General features: G+C 40.3%; 1 protein-coding gene across 1 annotated transcript in view; it reads right to left on the bottom strand.

The window, feature by feature from the left end:
• Window positions 1–24,194, bottom strand: part of LAMA2 (laminin subunit alpha 2) — a 707,066-nt gene that overhangs the window by 407,393 nt on the left and 275,479 nt on the right. Inside the window, exons 8-9 of the mRNA XM_070376649.1 lie at window positions 22,620–22,798; window positions 16,462–16,561 (exon numbers count right to left, since the gene is read on the bottom strand). Coding sequence (XP_070232750.1) covers window positions 16,462–16,561; window positions 22,620–22,798 — 279 coding nt within the window. The remainder of the gene's footprint in view (window positions 1–16,461; window positions 16,562–22,619; window positions 22,799–24,194) is intronic.

Genomic DNA, 24,194 nt, shown 5'->3' with positions numbered 1-24,194 from the left:
AAAAGAGGAGCCAAATTTCGGCTGGTGGGGCCTCTCTTCTCTTCGTGTCTTTTGGGTTGGCATGCCCTCACACCTCGAGGATGTATTTTCCTTTACTTTCTAAATAAAACTGAGCTGTAACATGGAGCTGTAACAGCGGTCCATCCGAGAGCTGTAATGCTGGTCTGTCGGTCGCTTCAAATTTTTGTTTCAACGAGACAGAACCGAGGAAATTACAAACTCCTCTGACATCTATGGTGCCGTTTCTTGGATTTAACTGGCTAAAACAACCTTGGCTTGCCACCCCCACCCCCAAACCTGCAAGGAGGCGACCAAGCACAGCAGGGGCCCAACTCGGGGAAAGCTCCTGTGGTGGAAGCTGAATGAGAAGACAACCCAGCGCAGGGGAAGTGACAAGAAGCCTGGCATGCTGGAAACCAGGACAGTGAAAAATAAACTCAGCAGAAAGCTCACACAGCTCAGTCTGATTCCAGAAGACTTCTGGTTAAGGAAGGAGGGCCTCGCTCCTATGGCTGAAAGGATATATGCCTAACAAAATCTTAATTCCTTTACAATCTCTTGTTTCCTTGAACCCCACAAGAACAGGCAAGCAGCAGTGGGTGCAACTGAGGGACTCTGGAGAGGCTACTCCCCAGTGTGTCCTGAAGGCTTCACTAACCTCTGCGCTTTAGTAGCTGTTACTCAAGCGGGTGGGGAGGTTCTTCTGTCCTTAATTTTATTTGTGCCAAGGATCAGGCTAATGAAAACTGTGAGCACCCATCAGGTATTTAGCAGGTTTTCCAGCAGGTTATGAAGGATTCCTTGGCATGTTTTTCCCACTGCCTTTTCCTCCCATCCTCAGCTCCTCTCTCCCAGGACTTGGCCCGGCCAAATCCCATGGTGCCTGGCTTCAGGACCTAATGAAGCTCAGGCTTTGATGTCTCATTGCAAAAAATTCAGTTAGAGACACAGGGATAGGTAAGAAGTGGATTTGTTAGGATTCAGAGAGAAGCACACTCCATAAAGGGTGTGGGCCATCACAGAGGAGAGTGCAGTGGCCATAGAATGTGGTGTGGCTAAAGCTGGGTGAATTCACATGCTAATGAATGGGAGGATCATTTCAACAATGAGGGAACCACTCACTCCTCTGTCTTTTGACAGTGTCTTGGAACTGTCCTGGCACCTCTGGGTGTGTCATTCAGCTTGCAGATTGGGGATCAGGGTTTAGTTGAATTTGACTTGTCATCTTGGACTCCTTTGATTTTAATCAGTTTATATATGCCCTTGGGCTATGTCATTTCTTTCAAAAGTTGTGCCCTGCTCCCTTCCCTCCTGTTTCATGCTCTTTTCCTGAGCCCCGTCTGGGCCCACAATTTTGCCTCTACAATCTTCTGGAGGGACAACCAGAAAATAGCTGGCCCTTGGGAGGGAAATATTGTATAATATCCAATCCCTCTAGATATTCAGGCCTTCATCAAATCTCCACTCCACTTTCATGGAACATCTGGTCTGATCAATTTGTTCTTAAGCCACTTACTAATTACCAGGACCCTGGCCCCTTGCAGGCAACATTGCTCAACCTCACTTATTATTAAAATACTCTTAATGTCAGGAAGTAACAGTTAGAACTGGACATGGAACAACAGACTGGTTCCAAATAGGAAAAGGAGTATGTCAAGGCTGTATACTGTCACCCTGCTTATTTAACTTCTATGCAGAGTACATCATGAGAAACGCTGGGCTGGAAGAAGCACAAGCTGGAATCAAGATTGCCGGGAGAAATGTCAATAACCTCAGATATGCAGATGATACCACCCTTATGGTAGAAAGTGAAGAGGAACTAAAAAGCCTCTTGAGGAAAGTGAAAGAGGAGAGTGAAAAAGTTGGCTTAAAGCTCAACATTCAGAAAATGAAGATCATGGCATCTGGTCCCATCACTTCATGGGAAATAGATGGGGAACAGTGGAAACAATGTCAGACTTTATTTTTGGGGGTTCCAAAATCACTGCAGATGGTGATTGCAGCCATGAAATTAAAAGATGCTTACTCCTTGGGAGGAAAGTTATGACCAACCTAGATAGTATATTGAAAAGCAGAGACATTACTTTGCCAACAAAGGTTAGTCTAGTCAAGGCTATGGTTTTTCCAGTGGTCATGTATGGATGTGAGAGTTGGACTGTGAAGAAAGCCAAGTGCTGAAGAATTGATGCTTTTGAACTGTGGTGCTGGAGAGGACTCCTGAGAGGCCCTTACTGCAAGGAGATCCAACCAGTCCATTCTAAAGGAGATCAGCCCTGGGTGTTCTTTGGAAGGAATGATGCTAAAGCTGAAACTCCAGTACTTTGGCCACCTCATGCGAAGAGTTGACTCATTGGAAGGGACTCTGATGCTGAGAGGGATTAGGGGCAGGAGGAGAAGGGGACGACAGAGGATGAGATGGTTGGATGGCATCACCGACTCGATGGATGTGAGTTTGAGTGAACTCCAGGAGTTTGTGATGGACAGGGAGGCCTGGCGTGCTGCGATTCATGGGGTTGCAAAGAGTCGGACACAACTGAGCGACTGAACTGAACTGAACTGAATGCCTCTAACAGGACCAGATAAACCATTCCTTTGTCATTACTTTTGTTATTACCTAAAGTGGGTCTATGACGATGAAATATTTACCATTGCTAAGTCACTTCAGTCATGTCCACTCTGTGTGACCCCGTAGACGGCAGCCCACCAGGCTCCCCCGTCCCTGGGATTCTCCAGGCAAGAACGCTGGAGTGGATTGCCATTTCCTTCTCCAATGCATGAAAGTAAAAAGTGAAAGCGAAGTCGCTCAGTCGTGTCTGACTCCTTGCGACCCCATGGACTGCAGCCCACCAGGCTCCTTCATCCATGGGATTTTCCAGGCAAGAGTACTGGAGTGGGGTGCCATTGCCTTCTCCATGTTTACCATTGGAGTCACCCTAATCTACTCTTATGGACAACTAGGAGAGGAAATCAGTGACTTACATTCCCTTAGAGCAGTAAGAGGATAAGTCTTATGGCTGCTTCACCAGGTTCACAGTCTTAGGGCACAGGCTTGGACTGCTTTACATCATGATATCTATTCCCATCTGCGTGAACAAACTGGCAATGAGTTAAAACTACAATCCCTTAATCTTACCCAGTACTGGTCACACTGGAGACCTTAGGGACACCCAGCTCTTGTCTGGGCGTCCCAGGAGGTCTCTCTGCCTCGACCTGACTAGGGATCTGGTCCTCTAAATGTTGTCACGCTTCAACTTGCTCAGGGATCTGCCAGTCCAGGGGTCCCAGGAGGTCGAGATCCCTTGACCTGCCCAGGGACCCAATTCTCTGGAGGCCAACCTGCCTCGACCTGCCTGGGGATTTGTTTTCCAGGAGGCTGTCATGGCTCAGCTTGCCTGGGGATCTGCACCCTGATCCGGGGACACCCGGCTCTCAGGTTGCAACAGTACTGGGTAGAATAAGCTTCAGAAAGACTCACCCCTAAGGAAGTCCACCCATGGAGAGGGAGGCAAAGGCCCAGGAAAGGGAGAAAAGGAAAGGGATAAGGCATGCCAAGGTGCTGGCCACCCTCCAGGGAAGCCCTATGGCAAACCCCGAGTCCCTGAAGGACAAGGAACGAGGCAAATGCTTAATCTGTAGACAGGCGGGGCATTGGGCCAAAGAGTGTCCAAACCATGACAAGTCTCCTAAAATGGTTTGCTACAAATGCCATCAATTGGAACATTGGGCGGCAATGTCCCTGTGGGCAACTTGCTCTCAGGAGCCAAGAGCCTCAAGGGCAAATACCAAGCCTTCCCTCACAATGGTTCAACAGGACTGAAATGGCCCACTCCAGCCAACCTGCCTGTCACAGATAACCAGCATGGGGCTGGAGCCAAGGGTGCAACTGGATGTGGCAGGTAGGTCCAAGAACTCCTTGGTTGACACAGGGGCTACCTGCTCTGTCCTGACCTCCTACTCCGGAACCTTCTCCTCCCAAACCTGTACCATTTTGGGTGCTACAGGAAAAACAATTACTAAAAGATTCACCTGAGCACTTCTTTGTTGCTGGGATGGACAAATATTTTCCCACTAGTTTCTGGTGGTCCCTGAGAGTCCTACTCCCTTATTGGGAAGAGATATACTCACTGAACTGGGGACCACCCTTGTGATGGGAAGCTTTTCAGCCTCTAGAGCCCTAAAGCTTCTGGTTACTACTGAAGAACCCATTACACCCTCTACAATAGAGAGGAACCAAAAACTATGGGAGGACAAAATTAACCCCCAGGTGTGGGACCAGGGGACTCCTGAATGAGCCCACCAAGGTGAACCAGTCATCATTGTCCTCTGAGATCCCACTCAGTTTCCTAACCAGAAACAATATCCCCTCAGAAGAGAAGCTCGGGAAGGACTACAACTTCTAATAAATAAATTCCTTGCCTGTGGGCTATTGGTCCCCACCAATTCGCTGTGTAACACCCCAATCCTCCCTGTAAAGAAAAAGGATGGAACCTGTCGAATAGTTCAAGATCTCCAAATCATAAATGAAGCTGTAGTCCCCCTCCATCCCACAACCCAATCCCTATGTAATCTTAGGAGAAATCCCACCCAGTGCCAAGTGGTTTACAGTCTTGGATCTCAAAGATGCATTCTTTTGCATACTACTGGCTAAAGAACCCCAATATCATTCTGCCTTCGAGTGGGAGGCCCCAGGAGAAAAACACCAACAGATGACTTGGACAGTATTACCTCAGGGGTTCAGAGAGAGCGCTCACCTGTTTGGGCAGGCTCTTAGCCATGATCTCCTAGATCTGGACCTGGGACCTAACGGGAAAATGCTACAATACATAGATGACCTACTAATCTGCTTTCCAGATGAGAAAAATGCCCAACAACATGCAATTCAGGTTCTAAATTTTTTGGCAGAGAGGAGATATAAAGTCTCCCGTGCTAAGGCACAGATGGTTGAGACAAAGGTCACTTACCTGGGAGATTACACTCGGGTCCAGGAGGCTATCCTCTGATCGGGTACAAGGAATCCTTCAGTTGCCCTCCCCCGACTCGAAAAGAATTTCGAGCCTTTCTAAGGCTAATTGGACATTGTAGAATCTGAATACCCAACTACAGTCTAATTGCCCAGTCCTTATATGAAAACTTGAAGGGACAGGATGATTCAATCCCACTGACGTGGGGGACTCTTCAAAGAAGGCAGTCAGTTCAGTTCAGTCGCTCAGTCGTGTCTGACTCTTTGTGACCCCATGAACTGCACCATGCCAGGTTTCCCCGTCTATCACCAACTCCCGGAGTCCACCCAAACCCATGTCCATTGTGTTGGGGATGCCATTCAACCATCTCATCCTCTGTCGTCCCCTTTTCCTCCTTCCCCCAATCTTTCCCAGCATCAGGATCTTTCAAATGAGTCAGCTCTCTGCATCAGGTGGCCAAAGTATTGGACTTTCAGCTTCAACAACAGTCCCTCTAACACCCAGGACTGATCTCCTTTAGGATGGACTGGCTGGATCTCCTTGAAGTCCAAAAGACTCTCAGGAGTCTTCTCCAACACCACAGTTCAAAAGCATCGATTCTTCAGCACTCAGCTTTCTTTAGAGTCCAGCTCTCACATCCATATATGGCTACTGGAAAAACTAGAGCCTTGACTAGATGGACCTTTGTTGGCAAAGTAATGTCTCTGCTTTTTAATATGCTGTTTAGGTTGGTCATAACTTTCCTTCCAAGGACCAAGTGTCTTTTTATTTAATGGCTGCAATCACCATCCACAGTGATTCTGGAGCCCAGAAAAATAAAATCAGCCACTGTTTCCATTGTTTCCCTATCTACTTGCCATGAAGTGATGGGACCGGATGCCATGATCTTAGTTTTCTGAACGTTGAGCTTTAGCCAACTTTTTCACTCTCTTTCACTTTCATTAAAAGGTTCTTTAGTTCTCCTTGACTTTCTGCCATAAGTGTTGTATCATCTCCATATCTGAGGTTATTGATATTTCTCCTGGCAATCTTGATTCCAGCTTGTGCTTCTTCCAGCCCAATGTTTCTTATTATGTACTCTGCATAGAAGTTAAATAAGCAGGGTGACAGTATACAGCCTTGAAGTACTCCTCTTCCTATTTGGAACCAGTCTGTTGTTCCATGTCCAGTTCTAACTGTTGCTTCCTGACCTGCATACAGATTTCTCAAGAGGCAGATCAGGTGGTCTGGTATTCCCATCTCTTTCAGAATTTTCCACAGTTTATTGTGGTCCACACAGTCAAAGGTTTGGCATAGTCAATCAAGCAGAAATAGATGTTTTTCTGGAACTCTCTTGCTCTTTCGACAATCCAGCAGATGTTGGCAATTTGATCTCTGGTTCCTCTGCCTTTTTTAAAACCAGCTTGAACATCTGGAAGTTAACAGTTCACATATTGCTGAAGCCTGGCTTGGAGAATTTTGTGCATTACTTTATTAGTGTGAGAGATGAGTGCAATTATGACATAGTTTGAGCATTCTTTGGCATTACCTTTCTTTGGAATTGGAATGAAAACTGACCTTTTCCAGTCCTGTGGCCACTGCTGAGTTTTCCAAATTTGCTGATATATTGAGTGCAGCACTTTCACAGCATCACCTTTTAGGATTTGAAATAGCTCAACTGGAAATCCAAAACAAGCCTTAACTAAAGCATCTGCCTTGAGGTTGCCAGACCCAGAAAAAGCATTCCAACTTTATGTCCACAAAAAAGAAGGAATAGCCTTGGGGAGTGTTAACTCAAAGTATGGGACCTGAGCCCCAGACTGTAGCTTATTTTCCAAGAGGCTAGACCCAACCGCCCAAGGCTGGCCTCCCTGCCTTCAAATCTTGCAGCTATTGCAATCCTGATAGAAGATGCTTTATAACTCTCTTTTGGGGGGGAAACTAACTGTTTTTACCCACCACCAAGTGAAACAACTCCTAAATGGGAGAGGCCATTTATGAATATCTGGTCAAAGAATTCTCAGATATCAAGTAGTGCTGATGGAAAATCTAGGCCTCACTATATCCCCTTGTGAGATTCTTAATTCATCCACCCTCCTGCCTACCCCCAAGGGCTCTCTCCTCTTTCATTCTTGCCTAGAAACCTTGGACTGCTGGACAAAATGCCGAGAGGGATTGTCAGAAGATCCTCTTACCAATCCTGAGAAAATCTGGTACACTGATGGAAGCAGCTTTGTCTTGGATGGAAAAAGAAGAGCTGGGTATGCAGCAGTCTCCAATTTTGAGACCATAGAGGCTAAACCTTTGCCACCAGGTACTTCAGCCCAATTAGCTGAGCTCATAGCCCTGACTCAAGCTTTAGAGCTGGGAAAAGGAAAAAGAGTAGCCATTTACACTGACTCCAAGTATGCCTTTCTGGTGCTTCATGCACATGCTGCTATTTGGAAAGAAAGAGGCCACTTGACCACCCAAGAGTCCCCAATCAAATATGGTGACCAAATCCTTAGTCTCTTGGAGGCAGTTCATCTGCCAGCTGAGGTTTCAGTCTCCCACTGTAAAGGACACCAAAAAGGGAGCATGGAAGTGGCACGAGGTAACCAAGCAGCCAATCAGGAAGCTAAGCGAACAGCATTACAGAACCATGATCTAATATAGGGGTTGCCACCTTAGTTCCACAAACTAATTTTCCAGAAACTCCTTCATGTACTGAAGGTGAGACTCTTAAAGCTAAGAGTGAGGACTTTCAAGAAGATCGCATGGGGTGGTTCCAAAAGGAGGGACTCCTTTTTCTGCCTGGAAACTTCCAATGGAAGTTGGTTAACTCCTTACATGCCACCACTCATTTAGGGGAAAAGGCCCTCCAAAGATTACTAGAAAAGTCCTTCAAAGGAACAGGCCTCCAAACGACTATAAGGTAAGTGGTTTCCTCTTGTACTACTTGCCAATTAATGCCCAAGGAGCTCAAAGACCCTAGCTGGCCCAGCCTGTCCAACAACCCAGGAGAGAACTGGCAGATGGACTTCACCCAGATTCCAGTTTCTCAAGGGTATAAATACCTCTTAGTCATGATAGATACATTCACAGGATGGAGTGAAAGCTTTCCCACCTGGACTGAGATGGCTGAGGGGGTGGTAAAAACAACAACAACAACAACAACAACAACAACAAACTGCTCCATGAATTCATTCTGAGATTTGGTCTGTCCAGGTCATTACAAAATGACAATGGGACATCATTTACTTCTAAGGTCACCCAAGGGGTCTCTAAAGCATTGGGCATTACTCATTACCTCCATTGTGCCTGGAGGCCTCAGTCTTCAGAAAAAGTAGAAGGAGCCAACCAATTCTTAAAATCAGAAATAAAAAAGATAAACCAGGAGACCCCCCTGGGATGGAAGGAGGCTTTCCCAATAGCTCTCCTCTGCACCTGTATTGCCCCTAAGGAACAGGTTGGTCTTAGTCTTTATGAGATGCTATATGGGAGACCTTTTGTTTATGTCAATGACCTCCTCCTAGATCCAGAGGCTCAGATCCTCCAGTCTTATACCATGGCCATTGGGCAATTCCAACAGGATATACACTTATGCGGTGTCAACCAGAACCCCAAAGATTCAATAGAGTCACCATTATATGCTCCAGGGACTCAAGACCTAATTAAAGTCTGGAAAGATGGGTCCCCAAAGGCTTAACCCCAGGCTACATGGAAGGGCCCCTACCCTGTAATATTTTCTACCCCAATAGCAGTTAAGGTACTAGGACATAACTGGGTTGACTATTCATGAGTCAAGCCATGGAAGAAAATGGAAGAGGACACTCAATACACCTGTGAGCCCCTGGGAGATCTCAGGTACCTATTCAGAACTACAAATGAGTGCCATTCTAATGAACACTCCCAAAATTAAGTTTCTGGGGTTAAGATTTCTCAGGGAAGCTCTAAAGAGCCAACACAGCTTTGCAGGGGTTGTACTGCAAAACAGACAGGAGATAGATCTCCTGATCCCTGAACAAGGAGGGACTTGAGCCATCTTGAATGAGATGTTTGATTCTGGGTAAATACATCCAGCTAAGTTAAAGAAAGTCTCACAGTCCTCAAGAGAAACATTCAGACCCTACAGGATCTCAAAGAATGAACTGGAGAGTTCTTGGGGTGGCTACAATCTTTCTTTGGGGGATTCTCCTGGTGAGGGGGGATTTGGAGTTGGCTACTGCCCCTACCTTGTTATCACCATATTGATGCGGCTTATGATTGCCCCATGTATTATCAATTGTCTAACCCATTTTGTCTCTGCCCAGGTCAACAAGCTACAACATGCAGTGCCGGTTCAACAAGGATTATAAAACAATAGCTGACCATGGAAAACATCACTCACCCTTAAATGGACACCACTCTGAGACTCTGAGACTTGAGACTCGCAAGAGGGTGAGGCCCAATGCCCCTTGCCATCCCAGTTCATCAGGAAGTAGCCAGAGAGACCTCGATGCCTCTATTCCCAAAGAATTAGGCCTCCCATCTCTTGAGCAGGTAATGCTAGGTAGTTAGAATAGGAAAATGGAGTCCAGAGTGGCAGTGGCTAAAAGACAACTAAGGAAGAAGCCCAAAAAATTAGCACAAAGGAGGGTCCAAGCACCAGAGTGAGGAACCCTGGTAAAATAAACAGCACTCCTGGCTAGCCCAATTTACATACGGCAAGCCCAGGGGGAGGAGAAAAAACATAAAAAGAGGAGCCAAAATTGGGCTGGGGGGCCTATCTTCTCTTCGTATTTTTTGGGTCAGCATGCCCTCACGCCTCAAGGATGTATTTTCCTTTACTTTCTAAATAAAACTGAGCTATAACTTGGAGCTATAACAGTGCTCCATTCAAGAGCTGTACACTGATCCATCTGAGAGCTGTAATGCTGGTCTGTCCATCAAATTTTTATTGCAACGAGACAGAACTGAGGAAACTACAAACTCCCCCAACAACGGGAAGAGGTCAAAGTATCAACATTAACAGAAGTTGAGAAGAAATTTATTCCAGCCTTTATGGATAACTACGGAGGATTCAACTTCTGTTGCAGAAAGTCACTGCAGATGTGGTGGAAACAGCAAAAGAAGTAGAGCCTGAAAACAGGACTTAATTGCCACAATATGATGATAAATTTTAACAAATGCAAAGTTGCCTCTCCTGGATAAGGAAAGAAAGTGATTCCTTGGGATAGATTCTACTCCTGGTGAATATGCAGTGAAGACTATTGAACTGACAACAAATATTATGTAAACTTAGTTGATAAACTTAGTTGATATTAAGAAAAGGTGGCAAGAATGCACAGAAGAACTGTACAAAAAAGATCTTCATGACCAAGATAACCACAAAGATGTGACCACTCACCTAGAGCCAGACATCCTGGAATGTGAAGTCAAGTGGGCCTTACGAAGCATCACTATGAACAAAGCTAGTGGAGGTGATGGACTTCCAGTTGAGCTATTTCAAATCCTGAAAGATGATGCTGTGAAAGTGCTGCACTCAATATGCCAGCAAATTTGGAAAACTCAGCAGTGGCCACAGGACTGGAAAAGGTCAATTTTCATTCCAATCCCAAAGAAAGGCAATGCCTTTCTTCGGGAATGCTCAAACTACTGCACAATTGCACTCATCTCACACACTAGCAAATTAATGCTCAAAATTCTCCAAGACAGGCTTCAGTAATACGTGAACCGTGAACTTCCAGATGTTCAAGCTGGTTTTAGAAAAGGCAGAGGAACCAGAGATCAAATTGCCAACATCTGCTGGATCATGGAAAAAGCAAGAGAGTTCCAGAAAAACATCTATTCCTGCTTTATTGACTATGCCAAAACCTTTGACTGTATGGATCACAATAAACTGTGGAAAATTCTGAAAGAGACCACCTGACTTGCCTCTTGAGAAATCTGTATGTAGTCAGGAAGTAACAGAACTGGACATGGAACAACAAATAGGAAAAGGAGTACACCGAGGCTGTATATTGTCACCCTGCTTATTTAACTTCTATGCAGAGCACATTATGAGAAACGCTGGGCTGGAAGAAGCACAAGCTGGAATCAAGATTGCCAGGAGAAATATCAATAACCTCAGATATGCAGATGACACCACCCTTATGGCAGAAAGCAAAGAAGAACTAAAGACCCTCTTAATGAAAGTGAAAAAGGAGAGTGAAAATGTTGGCTTAAAGCTCAACATTAAGAAAACAAAGATCATGGCATCCAGTCCCATCACTTCATGGCAAATAGATGGGGAAACAGTGGAAACAGTGCCAGACTTTATTTTTTTGGGCTCCAAAATCACTGCAGATGCTGATTACAGCCATGAAATAAAAAGATGCTTACTCCTTGAAAGAAAATTTATGACCAACCTAGACAGCATATTAAAAAGCAGAGACATTACTTTGCCAACAAAGATCCATGTAGCCAAGGCTATGGTTTTTCCAGTAGTCATGTATGGATGTGAGAGTTGGACTATAAAGAAAGCTGAGCACTGAAGAATTGATGCTTCTGAACTGTGGTATTGGATAAGACTCTTGAGAGTCCCTTAGACTGAAAGGAGATCCAACCAGTCCATCCTAAAGGAAATCAGTCCTGAATGTTTATTGGAAGGACTGATGCTAAAGCTGAAACTCCAATATTTTGGCTACCTGATATGAAGATTCAAAAGCAGAGACATTACTTTGCCAACAAAGGTTCGTCTAGTCAAGGCTATGGTTTTTCCAGTGGTCATGTATGGATGTGAGAGTTGGACTGGGAAGAAGGCTGAGCACCAAAGAATTGATGCTTTTGAACTGTGGTGCTGGAGAAGACTCTTGAGAGTCCCTTGCACTGCAAGGAGATCCAACCAGTCCATTCTGAAGGAGATCAGCCCTGGGATTTCTTTGGAAGGAATGATGCTAAAGCTGAAACTCCAGTACTTTGGCCACCTGATGCGAAGAGTTGACTCATTGGAAAAGACTCTGATGCTGGGAGGGGTTGGGGGCAGGAGGAGAAGGGGACGACAGAGGATGAGATGGCTGGATGGCATCACTGACTCGATGGACGTGAGTCTGAGTCAACTTTGGGAGTTGGTGATGGACAGGGAGGCCTGGCATGCTGCTATTCACGGGGTCACAAAGAGTCGGACACGACTGAGCGACTGATCTGATCTGATGTGAAGAACTGACTCATTTGAAAAGACCCTGATGCTGGGAAAGATTGAGGGCAGGAGGAGAAGGGGATGACAGAGGATGATATGGTTGGATGGCATCACTGACTCAGTGGACATGAGTTTGGGTAAACTCCAGGAGCTGGTGATGGACAGGGAGGCCTTGCATACTGCAGTCCATGGAGTCACGAAGAGCTGGACATGACTGAGCGACTGAACTGACTGAATTGATCTGATAAAGCAGCCACAGGGTTTGAGAAGACTGACTCCAATTTTGAAAGATGTCTTATTGTGGATAAAATGCTATCAAACAGCATTACATGCTACAGAGAAATTGTTTTTGAAAGGATGTCAGTCAATGTAGCAAACATCATTATTTAGTTATAGTAAGAAATTGCCACAGCCATCCCAACTTTCAGCAACCACCACCCTGTAGCCATTGACCTAAAGGCAAGATCCTCCATCAGCAAAAAATTGCAGCTCACTACAGGATCAGATAATGGTTAGCATTTTTTAGCAAGAAAGTCTTTTTGAATTAAGGTATTGTATTTTTAGACATAATGCTATTACACACTTAATAGATTACCATATAATGTAAACATAACTTTAATATGCACTGGATAACCAAAAATTACTGGAACTTGCTTTATTACAGTGGTCTGGAACTGAACTTGTAATATCTCTGAGTTATGTCTGCATTGTTGAACATCAATAAATTTATTTTCTTAATCAGACATAGAAGTCAAATGAAAAAGACATCTGTTCACTTCAATAAAGGCCACAGAAACACTCCCCTCAATTAATATTTATTTCTGATATTAAAATCTCCAGACCTCAAGACTAAACAGAGAAATAACTTTGTGATAAAAAATGTCTATTTCAATGTTTGTTTCTGAAAGTACTACTACAAACTAAGTGTCTTGTTCAGAACACTTGACTGTGCAGGTTGAAATTGGCAGACAGATATATATATATAATGATTGTGCTGTTATGAAGCAGAGAAATCCCTTGGAAGAAGAAACTATAATTATTTTCTAGAGTAGTAAGCCATTTCTTAAACCAGTGCCTTTCCTGCTGCTGCTGCTGCTAAGTCGCTTCAGTCGTGTCCGACTCTGTGTGACCCCATAGACAGCAGCCCACCAGGCTCCGCCGTCCCTGGGATTCTGCAGGCAAGAACACTGGAGTGGCTTGCCATTTCCTTCTCCAGTGCATCAAAGTGAAAAGTGAAAGTGAAGTCGCTCAGTCGTGTCCGACTCTTCGAGACCCCATGGACTGCAGCCTACCAGGCTCCTCTGCCCTTGGGATTTTCCAGGCAAGAGTACTGGTTGGGTTGCCATTGCCTTTTCCGAGTGTCTTTCCTCAAGTTGATTAATTCTGATTAAGTAGTCTAGAGTGTGGAGCATGGTTTTATTGAACAAAAGACAAATTCTAGATACTACTCAAGGTAGGATGACATATCAGAGAACTTTACATATAAACTCAAGACTCCTGAAAGGGTAAACTAGGAAATACACATGTGTGCATACACACACACACACACTCACACATACACACACACACACACAGTTAGGAAAAACACAGAAAACAAGGCCCAGATAGACACTTACCAAAAAATCAAACTGCAGAATCAAATAGATAGCAGAGAGTACTACTAACATATACAAATTGTAAAATAAACATACATATTTCCTCTCTTATCTGTAGTTTCACTTTTCATGGTTTCAGTTAACCTGTGATCAACCCCAGTTGAAACATATCAAATGGAAAATTCCAGAAATAAACAATTCATTACTTTTGCATTCTGAGTAAGTGATGAAATGTTGCATCATCCCACTCTGTCCTGCCCAGGACATGAGCCATCGCTTTTTCCAGTAGATCCCATCCCACTGATCACTTAGAAAGCCATCTTGTTTCTCAGATTGGCTGTCAAGGTATTGCCGTGCTTGTGTTCAAGTAATCCTTGAGATGATGGATGTTCACTAAACTTATTGTGGTAAGCATGAAAGTCAAATCATCATGTTGAATATTTTAAACTTACACAGCGAAAGTGAAAGTCGCTCAGTTGTGTCCAATTCTTTGCGACCCCATGGACTATACAGTCCATGGAATTCTTCAGACCAGAATACTGGAGTGGGTAGTCTTTCCCTTCTCCAGGGGAACTTCCCAACCCAGGGATCAAACCCAGGTCTCCCGTTGCAGGTGGATTCTTTACCAACTGAGCCGCAAGGGAAGCCCAAGCTTACACAGTGCTGTATGTCAATTATATTGCAATAAAACTGGAAGAATTGAAAGAAATAAGAGCTAAAGAAATAAATAATTTTCTTATTTTGGAGTAGATAAGAATTTGAAGATTATAAAGTGAAGTGAATTCGCTCAGTTGTGTCTGACTCTTTGTGACCCCATGGACTGTAGTATACCAGGCTTCTCTGTCCATGGGATTTTCCAGGCAAGAGTACTGGAGTGGATTGCCATTTACTTCTCCAGGGAAGATTATAAAGGCACATAAGAAATTCAATAAAAAATTAATATGTATTGTGATTTTAACATAATGTCATTATTATAGCTAAAGTGAGTTTTCTGAATTTTGGTACTGCTGCTGCTAAGTCACTTCAGTCGTGTCCGACTCTGTGTGACCCCATAGACGGCAGCCCACCAGGCTCCCCCGTCCCTGGGATTCTCCAGGCAAGAACACTGGAGTGGGTTGCCGTTTCCTTCTCCAATGCATGAAAGTGAAAAGGGAAAGTCAAGTCACTCAGTCATGTCCGACCCTCAGCAACCCCATAGACTGCAGCCTACCAGGCTCCTCCATCCGTGGGATTTTTCAGGCAAGAGTACTGGAGTGGGGTGCCATTGCCTTCTCCAATTTTGGTACATTACTCTATAAAAAATTTTACATTGTGATTACATTTGGAAATGAGACTAGGGTTGAATAGGTTAAAGAGGACAGTATTTGCTATCTACTTTATTCCGTTTGTACTGTTAAAATTTTAGTTGACCATGTGTTGTTTTCCTAGTAACTGAAAAATCACTGTATTGTACAACTGTAACATATATAATATTGTACATCAACTATACGTCAATTTGAAAAAAAAGAATTTAGATCTCAGAGGGAAAAATAAATGAAAAATATTTTATATACAAAGATCTCATCATATATTCGTTAAAATATACAAAATTTGGAAACAATCTTAATATCTTTCAGAGTTGAGGACTGTTATTTAGGAGCTAAAACCAAATTTCAGAGAAATATGAACAGATATGGGGAAAAAGTCACCATCTAAAGTTAACACACAAATGTTAATAATAGTATTTGAGTTACCACTGCACTGAATGCCCATTTTTCTACTTTTCTACATTTTTTAAATCACTTTTTCAACAGCAGAATACTTACTGTTTAAACTCAGGGAATAAAATTAAATTATCTTAAAAATAATGTGATTTAGTTATTATCATAAAGAGATAAGGAACCATAAAATAAAAAATGATACCAATAATTCACCAGTAGAGTTTTTAAATAATCATTTTTTAATCTTTTAAGATTTAAGACTCTAAGGCCTAAATACATAATCATATAGCTTTGTAAAGAAAGCAGGTAAGTTAAACTGTCAGAGAAATGTTGCCAGCCTTTTAACTCAAAAGTCTTTGGGGGAAAAGCCTATACAATAGCCATGATTTATTTTAGTCTTCGCACAGGACAGAAGAACCCAGTCTTCTAAATATAAAGAAACAGTTCCAGATATATTCTATGAATTTTCTACTTAACCTTGGCAAGCAACTTTCCTGGAAGTAGCTTGTAAACATTTTTACATCCAGGAGTTATTTTGGCATTTGATTCCTTAATGTTTGGAGTTCACCATGAATTTCAATCGTCAAAGCAGGTATTAGCTTAAATTAATGTCGGCCTCTTTTCCTTCATGAACTCATTCCTACTGCCTTTTATAGTGCTTTATGCACACTTCTTGTTTTCTATATTATTAACTACATCTCAGTCTGTGATCTCATCTATTCGCTCTTCCTTTGTAGCACACACATCCCTCAAGGATCACTGTCATTTCACCCCAGAAACCATACCAGCTACAAAGTAATCTAATAAATAACAAAACATCAAAAGGTTCATACACCACAGATCTATAATTGACTAGAAGGTTTATGTGTATATATATATATATATATATATATATATATATATATATACGGAGGTATGTAAATATATGCATATACATGTATAACTAATGTAAAACAATTCAACTCTTTTTGCTTTTAAGGTATAATTAAACATAAACATAATTATTGAGATGTAAGAGTTGGATATGACTGAGCAACTAACATTTTTTCACTTTCAATCAGAACAATGGCCCTCCACCAAATTCTCACCTCGTCGAGCATGTTTTTCATCCTTGACACAGACTTCATTTAAGGAACCAACTGGATCACAATGGCATGGCTGGCATGGTCTTGGATAATTTGGAGATACCTAACAAAAATATTAAATTGCTTTAAGTCAACTGTAGTAAAAACACTAATACTTTTTGATCCAGTAAGCCTTAGAGGTCATTTTAATGATATATAGTAAAACATTATATTGATAAAATGATAATATAAGAAAATTCTTTATTTTCCCAATTTAATGATATGCAATAAGAAACTATATTGAGAAAATAATAACATAAGAAAATGTCTTTACTATATTTTCAAAATTGCTAGAATCCATTTCTTCTAAGTGGACATACAGAAGTAAAGAGAATAATATAATAAACTCCTATGTAACTGTTACCTAGATTCAATGATTACCAGGATTTTACCACATAACCTTCATCATGCTTTATTCTTTGCTAAAATTTTAAAGAAAATCCCAAATAGTTTTTTAATCTCTACATATTTTAGATTGTACCTCTTTCTTTTATAATCACAATTATCATCATAGAAACAAAATATCAATGTTTGCTTATATAGAAAATGTAAGAGAAATACACATTCCATGATAAAATCTTCCTTACTTTTTTGTTTTATTACAATGTAGTTCAAATTTGGTAATTTTCCCCCAAATTTTTAATGTTCAAAACCTTTTTCACATTGATCACAATATAACTAATTAAATTTGGTGCTTGAGAAAAGGTAATCTTAAATATCGATGTTAAAATTTTGATTTTCTCAGGAGTGAGCATAATCTGGGGTGAGGAATGTAGATTCTATAATTAGGAAGCCTTGAGCTCACATTCCATTGTGGACACTTACTGGCTATGCAGTCTTCTGCACCTTACTTTCTGGTAATATGAGATTAATAATAGCAATCATAGTGATGTTATTAAATTAAAATTAAGAGGAATAACAGAAACTATCTCATAAGATTTCTCACATATATAAAATAATACAAGTAGCTTTTAACATTAGAATATTTTAATTAAATAAACCTAGACTGTGCCAATGTACCATACATAAAACATTTATTTTCTAGATGTAATAGGATAAGAATAAAAAAGCAACTAAATTTGTTTGCCTAGGAAATACTAAAATACTGCTGAATATACATATAATTATGTATATAAGCTATTTCCTATAAAATATTGCTTTTTTTTTTTTGATGTGGACCATCTTTAAAGTCTTTTTAAAATTTGTTATAGTATTACTTCTGTTTCATGTTTTGGTTTTTTGGCCAGAAGCCATGTGGAATCCTAGTTCCCTGATCAGGGATTGAACTTGCAACCCCTGCAGGGCCAGGCGGCAAAGTCTTAACCACTGAACCACCAGGAAGTCCCCAAATATAGTTTACATATATATATATATATATATGTCTAGATTTAATTTATAATGAAAACTTGATTGTTAATAAGTCAAAGTATCATAAGCAGAAAAATATTTACATGTCTGATAGAATTTAATCTTCTAAGTCCATAGATCTGTTTCAAAATCATTATTTAACACTCATTCATTTACTTTCTATTGTGAAGAAAGGATCATGCAAAGCCCAGATAGGTAAGGCCTGCTTTCTGAGTTAAAGAAGCTTACTGGAAAAGCAGACTTGAAAGATATTGATTAAATAGAACGTGCCGAGTGATAAAATAGACACAGAGAAGAGAGTTCTGGAGCAAAAGAGGAAGTAGTAAGAACATAATGAAGACAAGCAACGTTTCACAGAAAAAGTAACTTTTAGACTAGAGCTTGAGGTGAGTAGCAATTTGAGGGCAGAACTGGGAGAAGGACTTTCTAACCAAGAGAAAACCGCAACACCAAAAAAAAAAAAACAAAACAAAAACAACAAAACACCTCTTTGGGGATATATAGCAATAAATTTCTTTAGGATAAATTCTTAGCTTTTATGAATATGATTTATGATTCCAATGATGAGCTTGAGTAAACCAAAACCTCTTAATTTATTATCCTTCCTTACAGTAATTGGGAAAATCTGCTTGAATCAGATTGCTGATCAGGAGAACTTCCAGCGAACCCTCCTACACTGTTGGTGGGAATGTAAACTGGTACAGCCACTATGGAGAACAGTATGGAGGTTCCTTAAAAAACTAAAATTAGAGCTACCAGATGACCCTGAAATCCCACTCCTGGGCATACATCCAGAGAAAAACATGATCCGAAAGGATACATGCACCCCTTATTGCAGGATCGCTAACAAGAGCCAAGACATGGAAGCAACCTAAATTTCCATCAACAGAGGAATGGATAAAGAAAATCTGGTACATATATACAATGGAATATTACTCAATTATTAAAAAGATTGAAATAATGCCATTTGCAGCAACATGGACCTAGAGAATGTCATACTGAATGAAGTAAGTCTGACAGAAGAATAAGAAACGTTGTATGACATCCCTTATATGTGGAATCTAAAAAGAAATGATACAAAGGAAACCTTCTAACATAAGATATTCTATAAATATATCTATTTTATGCTTTATTTTTAATTTTACTAAAATAATAAGATTACTAATTCTCAAAGTAAACATGGCCATAAGCATATATATATACATATATGTTTTAATTGTTAAATATATGTACTTAGTAGATATACCTAAAATTAGATTTTAGGGCAATAATTTTTAATAATGCAGATATATGTTTTTAAGATATAAAATTTACAGTGTACAAAAATTTTATTTCTATATCTTCATAAAAACATAAGGAATTTTCACCCAAATACTAAACACTTGAAATAGATGAATTTTTAGCACAAAATATAGCATACATATTTTTATGTGCTAAAGTATAAAATTCTAGATTCAGATTCACTTAATAAGTTGTATTAAAAACTTGATCAAGCTTCCAGTTTTAATAATGGCAGAGTGTCTTTAATAGGTCCAACACATCCTAAAATGACAATGATGAATTCTGGACAAATATAAAAAATCAAATATTTGAGGGCTTGGAAGAATAATCAAAAGCATGCATAAATTAGAAGGATTTGAGATTTGAAAGAAAAAACACACTAGATAAGATTCATGTTCTTATAAGGGTAACAACAAAATCTACATATCAATACCCCTCCATTCTTAACTGATTCCTTAATTGCACATTAATTCTGGGGACTCCAAGGGGTCCACCGGAAGCAACAGCAGGAAAGCCGAATGACCTGAATAGACTTTCTAGTCTACAGGATATAATCTAAATAGAAATTAGTTTATCAACCAAGAAAGGTTAGATACATACCTTTAGTTTTCTATTAATCTGCTCTAGAGAAGTATAAAAGCAAGCCTCCAGTTTCATAGTGATTAGTCAGTAAGCGGACTACAAACTGAAACAAAATCCAAAAATCTTCAGAAGAAGATAACAGAATCGTTTGTCACTACAATGTATCAACCAAAATTTCCTGTGTTAATCATGAATTACTAGACATGAGGAGAAAAACTAAGGCATGGTCCTTATTCAAGAAAAAAAAATAGGTCAACAAAAACAGTGAGGTGCCCCAAGTATTAATAGACAAAGACTTGTATAGGTCTCTAGATATGCTGAAGAGCATAAAGGTTTATAATGAATGAATACATGAATTTTTTTCAGCAGAGTGGAGGAAACTATAAAAAAAACATAAGTAGTCTATAAAGCTGAAAAATTAACTGGATATGCTTAGCAACAGATAACTGATGGCATGCAGAAAAGTAGTATAGCTAATTACAGATAAATAGAAATTATCCAATCTGAAGCACAAAGAAAGAAAAAAAAATTATTACAGCCTCAGTAACCTATACGCACAGTCCAGCAACCTAGACTGTATGTAGCTGGAGTCACAAAAGGATGAGAGCACAGTTCAAAAAAAAATATGTAAGGAGATAATGGCCTAAAATGTCCAAAATGCAGCAATCTCAATTTATAACTACAAGAAGTTTAGTAACCAAGAATATAAGCACAAAGAAAGCCACATTTAGACAAACATGGTCTAACCAAGATTGGAAAACTTTTTCTGTAAAATTAGAGAGAAACATTGTAGGTTTTGTAAGTCACCTAAGGTCTGTTTCTTCTTTCACTCCCCTTCCTCACCTCCTCCTCTTCCTCCTAGCTTTTGATCCATCTTATTCTTGCTCTTCTTCTTAATTGGGGTTTTCTTTTTCTTCTCGCTCCATCTCCTTTCCCTTTCCCTTCATTTCCTCCTCCCCTCCTCCTCCTCCCTCTCTTTTTAAAATAAGTTTTTACAAATATAAAGAAAAAAATTTTTGTTTTTTGCAGGCCATACAAATATAGGCCATGGGTCAAATTTTATCTAGGGGCCATAATTTACCAATACATGGTTAGTTTGCTAAAAGATAAATATAAAGAGTATATCTTGAAATCAGTTAGAGAAGATAGACATCTTACATACAGAAGAACAAAAATACAAATGATGGCTGCCTTCTCATAAGAATAAATGAAATCCAAAAAAGACCATAATACATTGAGTACAGGGCTATAACAAGTTCCCTCCCAGTTCTGTCTACTTATTTAGCTGCACTGTGTTTCTTAGTGATTACATCTATAAAAATGAAAACAAAATATAAAGTTTCCATTTTAATAATAAGTAATATTCATACATGGGACTTTCCTGGTTGCTCAGATGGTAAAGAATCTGCCTGCAATGTGGGAGACCTGGCTTTGATCCCTGTGTCAGGAAGATCCCCTGGAGAAAGGAATGGCAACCTACTCCAGTATGCTTGCCTGGATAACTCCATGGACAGAGGAGCCTGGAGGGATATAGTCCATGGGCTCGCAAAGAGTTGGACACAACTGAGTGACTAACACTAACCACTGGATTACTTAATAAAGCCCAAATACTTAGAAACTAAACAACAGACAACAAATCACAATGTGAATAAAAAATTATTTTAAATAAATTATAATGATGTGCATAAAGTATTTCTGAAGTCATGGGAACCAGCTAGTCATGTAGACAGTGTGCTGTTAGCACAATATGGAAAAACAAACCCATGGAACAGAACTGGGGCTCCAGATGTTAACCCAAATGATCGACTTATTTTCAAAAAATGGCTCAAAACAATTTGAAAGAGAAAAAAAGTGTTTTTCAAAAAATGGTGCTGGAACAACAGGTGAAGCATGTAGATCTCAATCATTACTTCACACAAAGATTTACTTGAGATGGGCTACAGCCCTAAAACAAAATTATGACTTTTCTAGAATTAAAAAGAAAAATTTTGAAGAAACACTTCACAAGAGAGGATACAGAATAGCCAGCAGGCACTTAGAAATTTAGTCCAAAAAAAAAAACTGCTGTAAATTCATAAAAGATGTGCTGTAGCACTCAGCATTGACAGGACTGACTTAGTGGCTGCCTAGTACTGACTTGCCAGACCCACTATACCCACATCCACTAGGAGGACTACTTCAAAAAGATAGTCCAGACCAAATGTTAGAGATGGAAGAAGTAGAACTCACACATATTTCTGGTGAACATGTAAAATAGTATCATTAACTTGATGAAACATTGGCAGTATCTTATAAAGTCAAACATACATCTATTCTATGAAACAACTATTATACTCCTAGACATTTATGCAAGGTTAATAACACATGACCACAAAAAGACTCTTATAAAATTGATTTGCAGGAACTAACCAAAAACTGGAAATGACCCAAATATATAGGAGAATGGATTTAAAATTAAGATACATTCATGCAGAGGGCTACTCCTTAGCATTTTTTAAAAAAGAAATACAATTGGTGTGTACGACATGGGTAAATTTAAACCTGTTACATTGAGTGAAATAAAGACCAAAAATTTTGTGAACTTACGATTTCATTTTTAGAAAATTCACTAAGAGGCAAAACTAATTTATGCTCTAAAAATCAGAACAAAGTTTGCCTAGGGGGTAAGGATTGACTGGAATGAGTCACCATGGGACTTTCTGGAGAGATGGAAATATTTTATATCACATCCTCAATGATTTATATCAGCTTCTATTATGAAATATTTCTAGTCACCTTTGAGATTTGAAGTCCAACCATTTAAAGAAGCAATCACAATTATTTTTCCCTGTAATACATCTCAGTCTGAAAAATCCAAAATAATACTTCATGAAAGAAAAAGCATACTTTACCCCTTTGGGTCTGAAGAAACCATCAACGCATGTCTCACAGTTTATACCAGCAGTGTTTCGAGTACAGTTAATACACACACCCCCTCCAATGTACTTTCCATGTATATTTAAACTCCTATTTCTTCTGGCAACATTTTCATCATAATAGCATTCTTCAGCTTTCCCATGACAATTGCAGGCTGCATTAGGGAAAAATAAATTCATAAACTTTCAGATATATATAAAAATAATTTTTGTTACATAAGAGATTTCTATACCATATGGTAAATTATATTACATTATATGTATATACATACAAAGCCAATATGCCTAGAAAGTACATGAATCTATTAGATAAATTAACAAATATATATTAATGGAACTTAAAACATATAAATTAAACTGAATAGTATGAAATTGCCAATATTTGACTGATTTTTATCTTACAAAACTGGTATTTCATATAATTCAACCTATAGCTTCCTATTACAACAGATTATTATTGAAGTATGAATAACATTTGCGTAATCTGTGATGAATAATTACTGTATGTGAATCTCTGAATTAGATCCTATGGGGGAAGAAGGATGTTTAGTGTATATACATTTGATCTTTGAATATCACAGGGATTAAGGGTGTCAACCCTTTGCACAATTTAAAACTGGAGCATAACTTTGCAGTCAGCCCTTCCCGTCCTTGGTTTCTCATCCCCCAGTTCGACCAACTGAAGATTGTGTAGCACTGCAGCTCTGTTGTCTGCATTTAGGGGAAAAAAACCACCTATAACTTGTAAAGCAGGCTTAGATATAGTACAGTCAGTAAAGAATCTACCTGCAATGCAGGAGACCTGGGTTCAATCCCTATGTCAGGCAAATCCCCTGTAGAAGGAAACAGCAACCCTCTCCAGTATTCTTGCCTGGAAAATCCAATGGACAGAGAGGCCTGGCAGGCTACAGTCCACAGGGTCGCAAGAGTCGGACACGACTTACCAACTAAACCATAACTTGTAAAAAGTCACGAGATCAGAATTGTAAGCCAGACTCTGAAGTTAGGCTCCAGAGTCTTAGGGTTAATCTCTATCACAATCCCTTCAAGTTATCTAATAAGAGAGAAAAGATGTGCAATTAGTGCAAAGTAATCAGAGAAGGCAATGGCAACCCACTCCAGTACTCTTGCTTGGAGAATCCCACGGGCGGAGGAGCCTGGTAGGCTGCAGTCCATGGGGTCGCTGAGAGTCGGACAGGACTGAGCAACTTCACTTTCACTTTTCACTTTCATGCATTGGAGAAGGCAATGGCAACCCACTCCAGTGTTCTTGCCTGGAGAATCCCAGGGACGGGGCAGCCTGTTGGGCTGCCGTCTATGGGGTCGCACAGAGTCGGACACGACTGAAGCGACTTAGCAGCAGCAGCAGCAGCAGCAATCAGGACAAGAGGAGAGCTTTGTTCAGTGATGAGATTATGCTATTTTGTGCCAGTCTTGGATTTGGGTATCCTCTTTTCATTCATGTCCAACTCTTTGTGACCCCATGGACCATAGCCCGCCAGTCTCCTCTGTCCATGGGATTCTTCAGGCAAGAATACTGGAGTGGGTGGC

This window comes from Bos mutus, chromosome 9, assembly GCF_027580195.1.
Source record: "Bos mutus isolate GX-2022 chromosome 9, NWIPB_WYAK_1.1, whole genome shotgun sequence".
Classification (NCBI taxonomy): domain Eukaryota; kingdom Metazoa; phylum Chordata; class Mammalia; order Artiodactyla; family Bovidae; genus Bos; species Bos mutus.
This window is presented reverse-complemented; position numbering and strand designations above follow the sequence as displayed.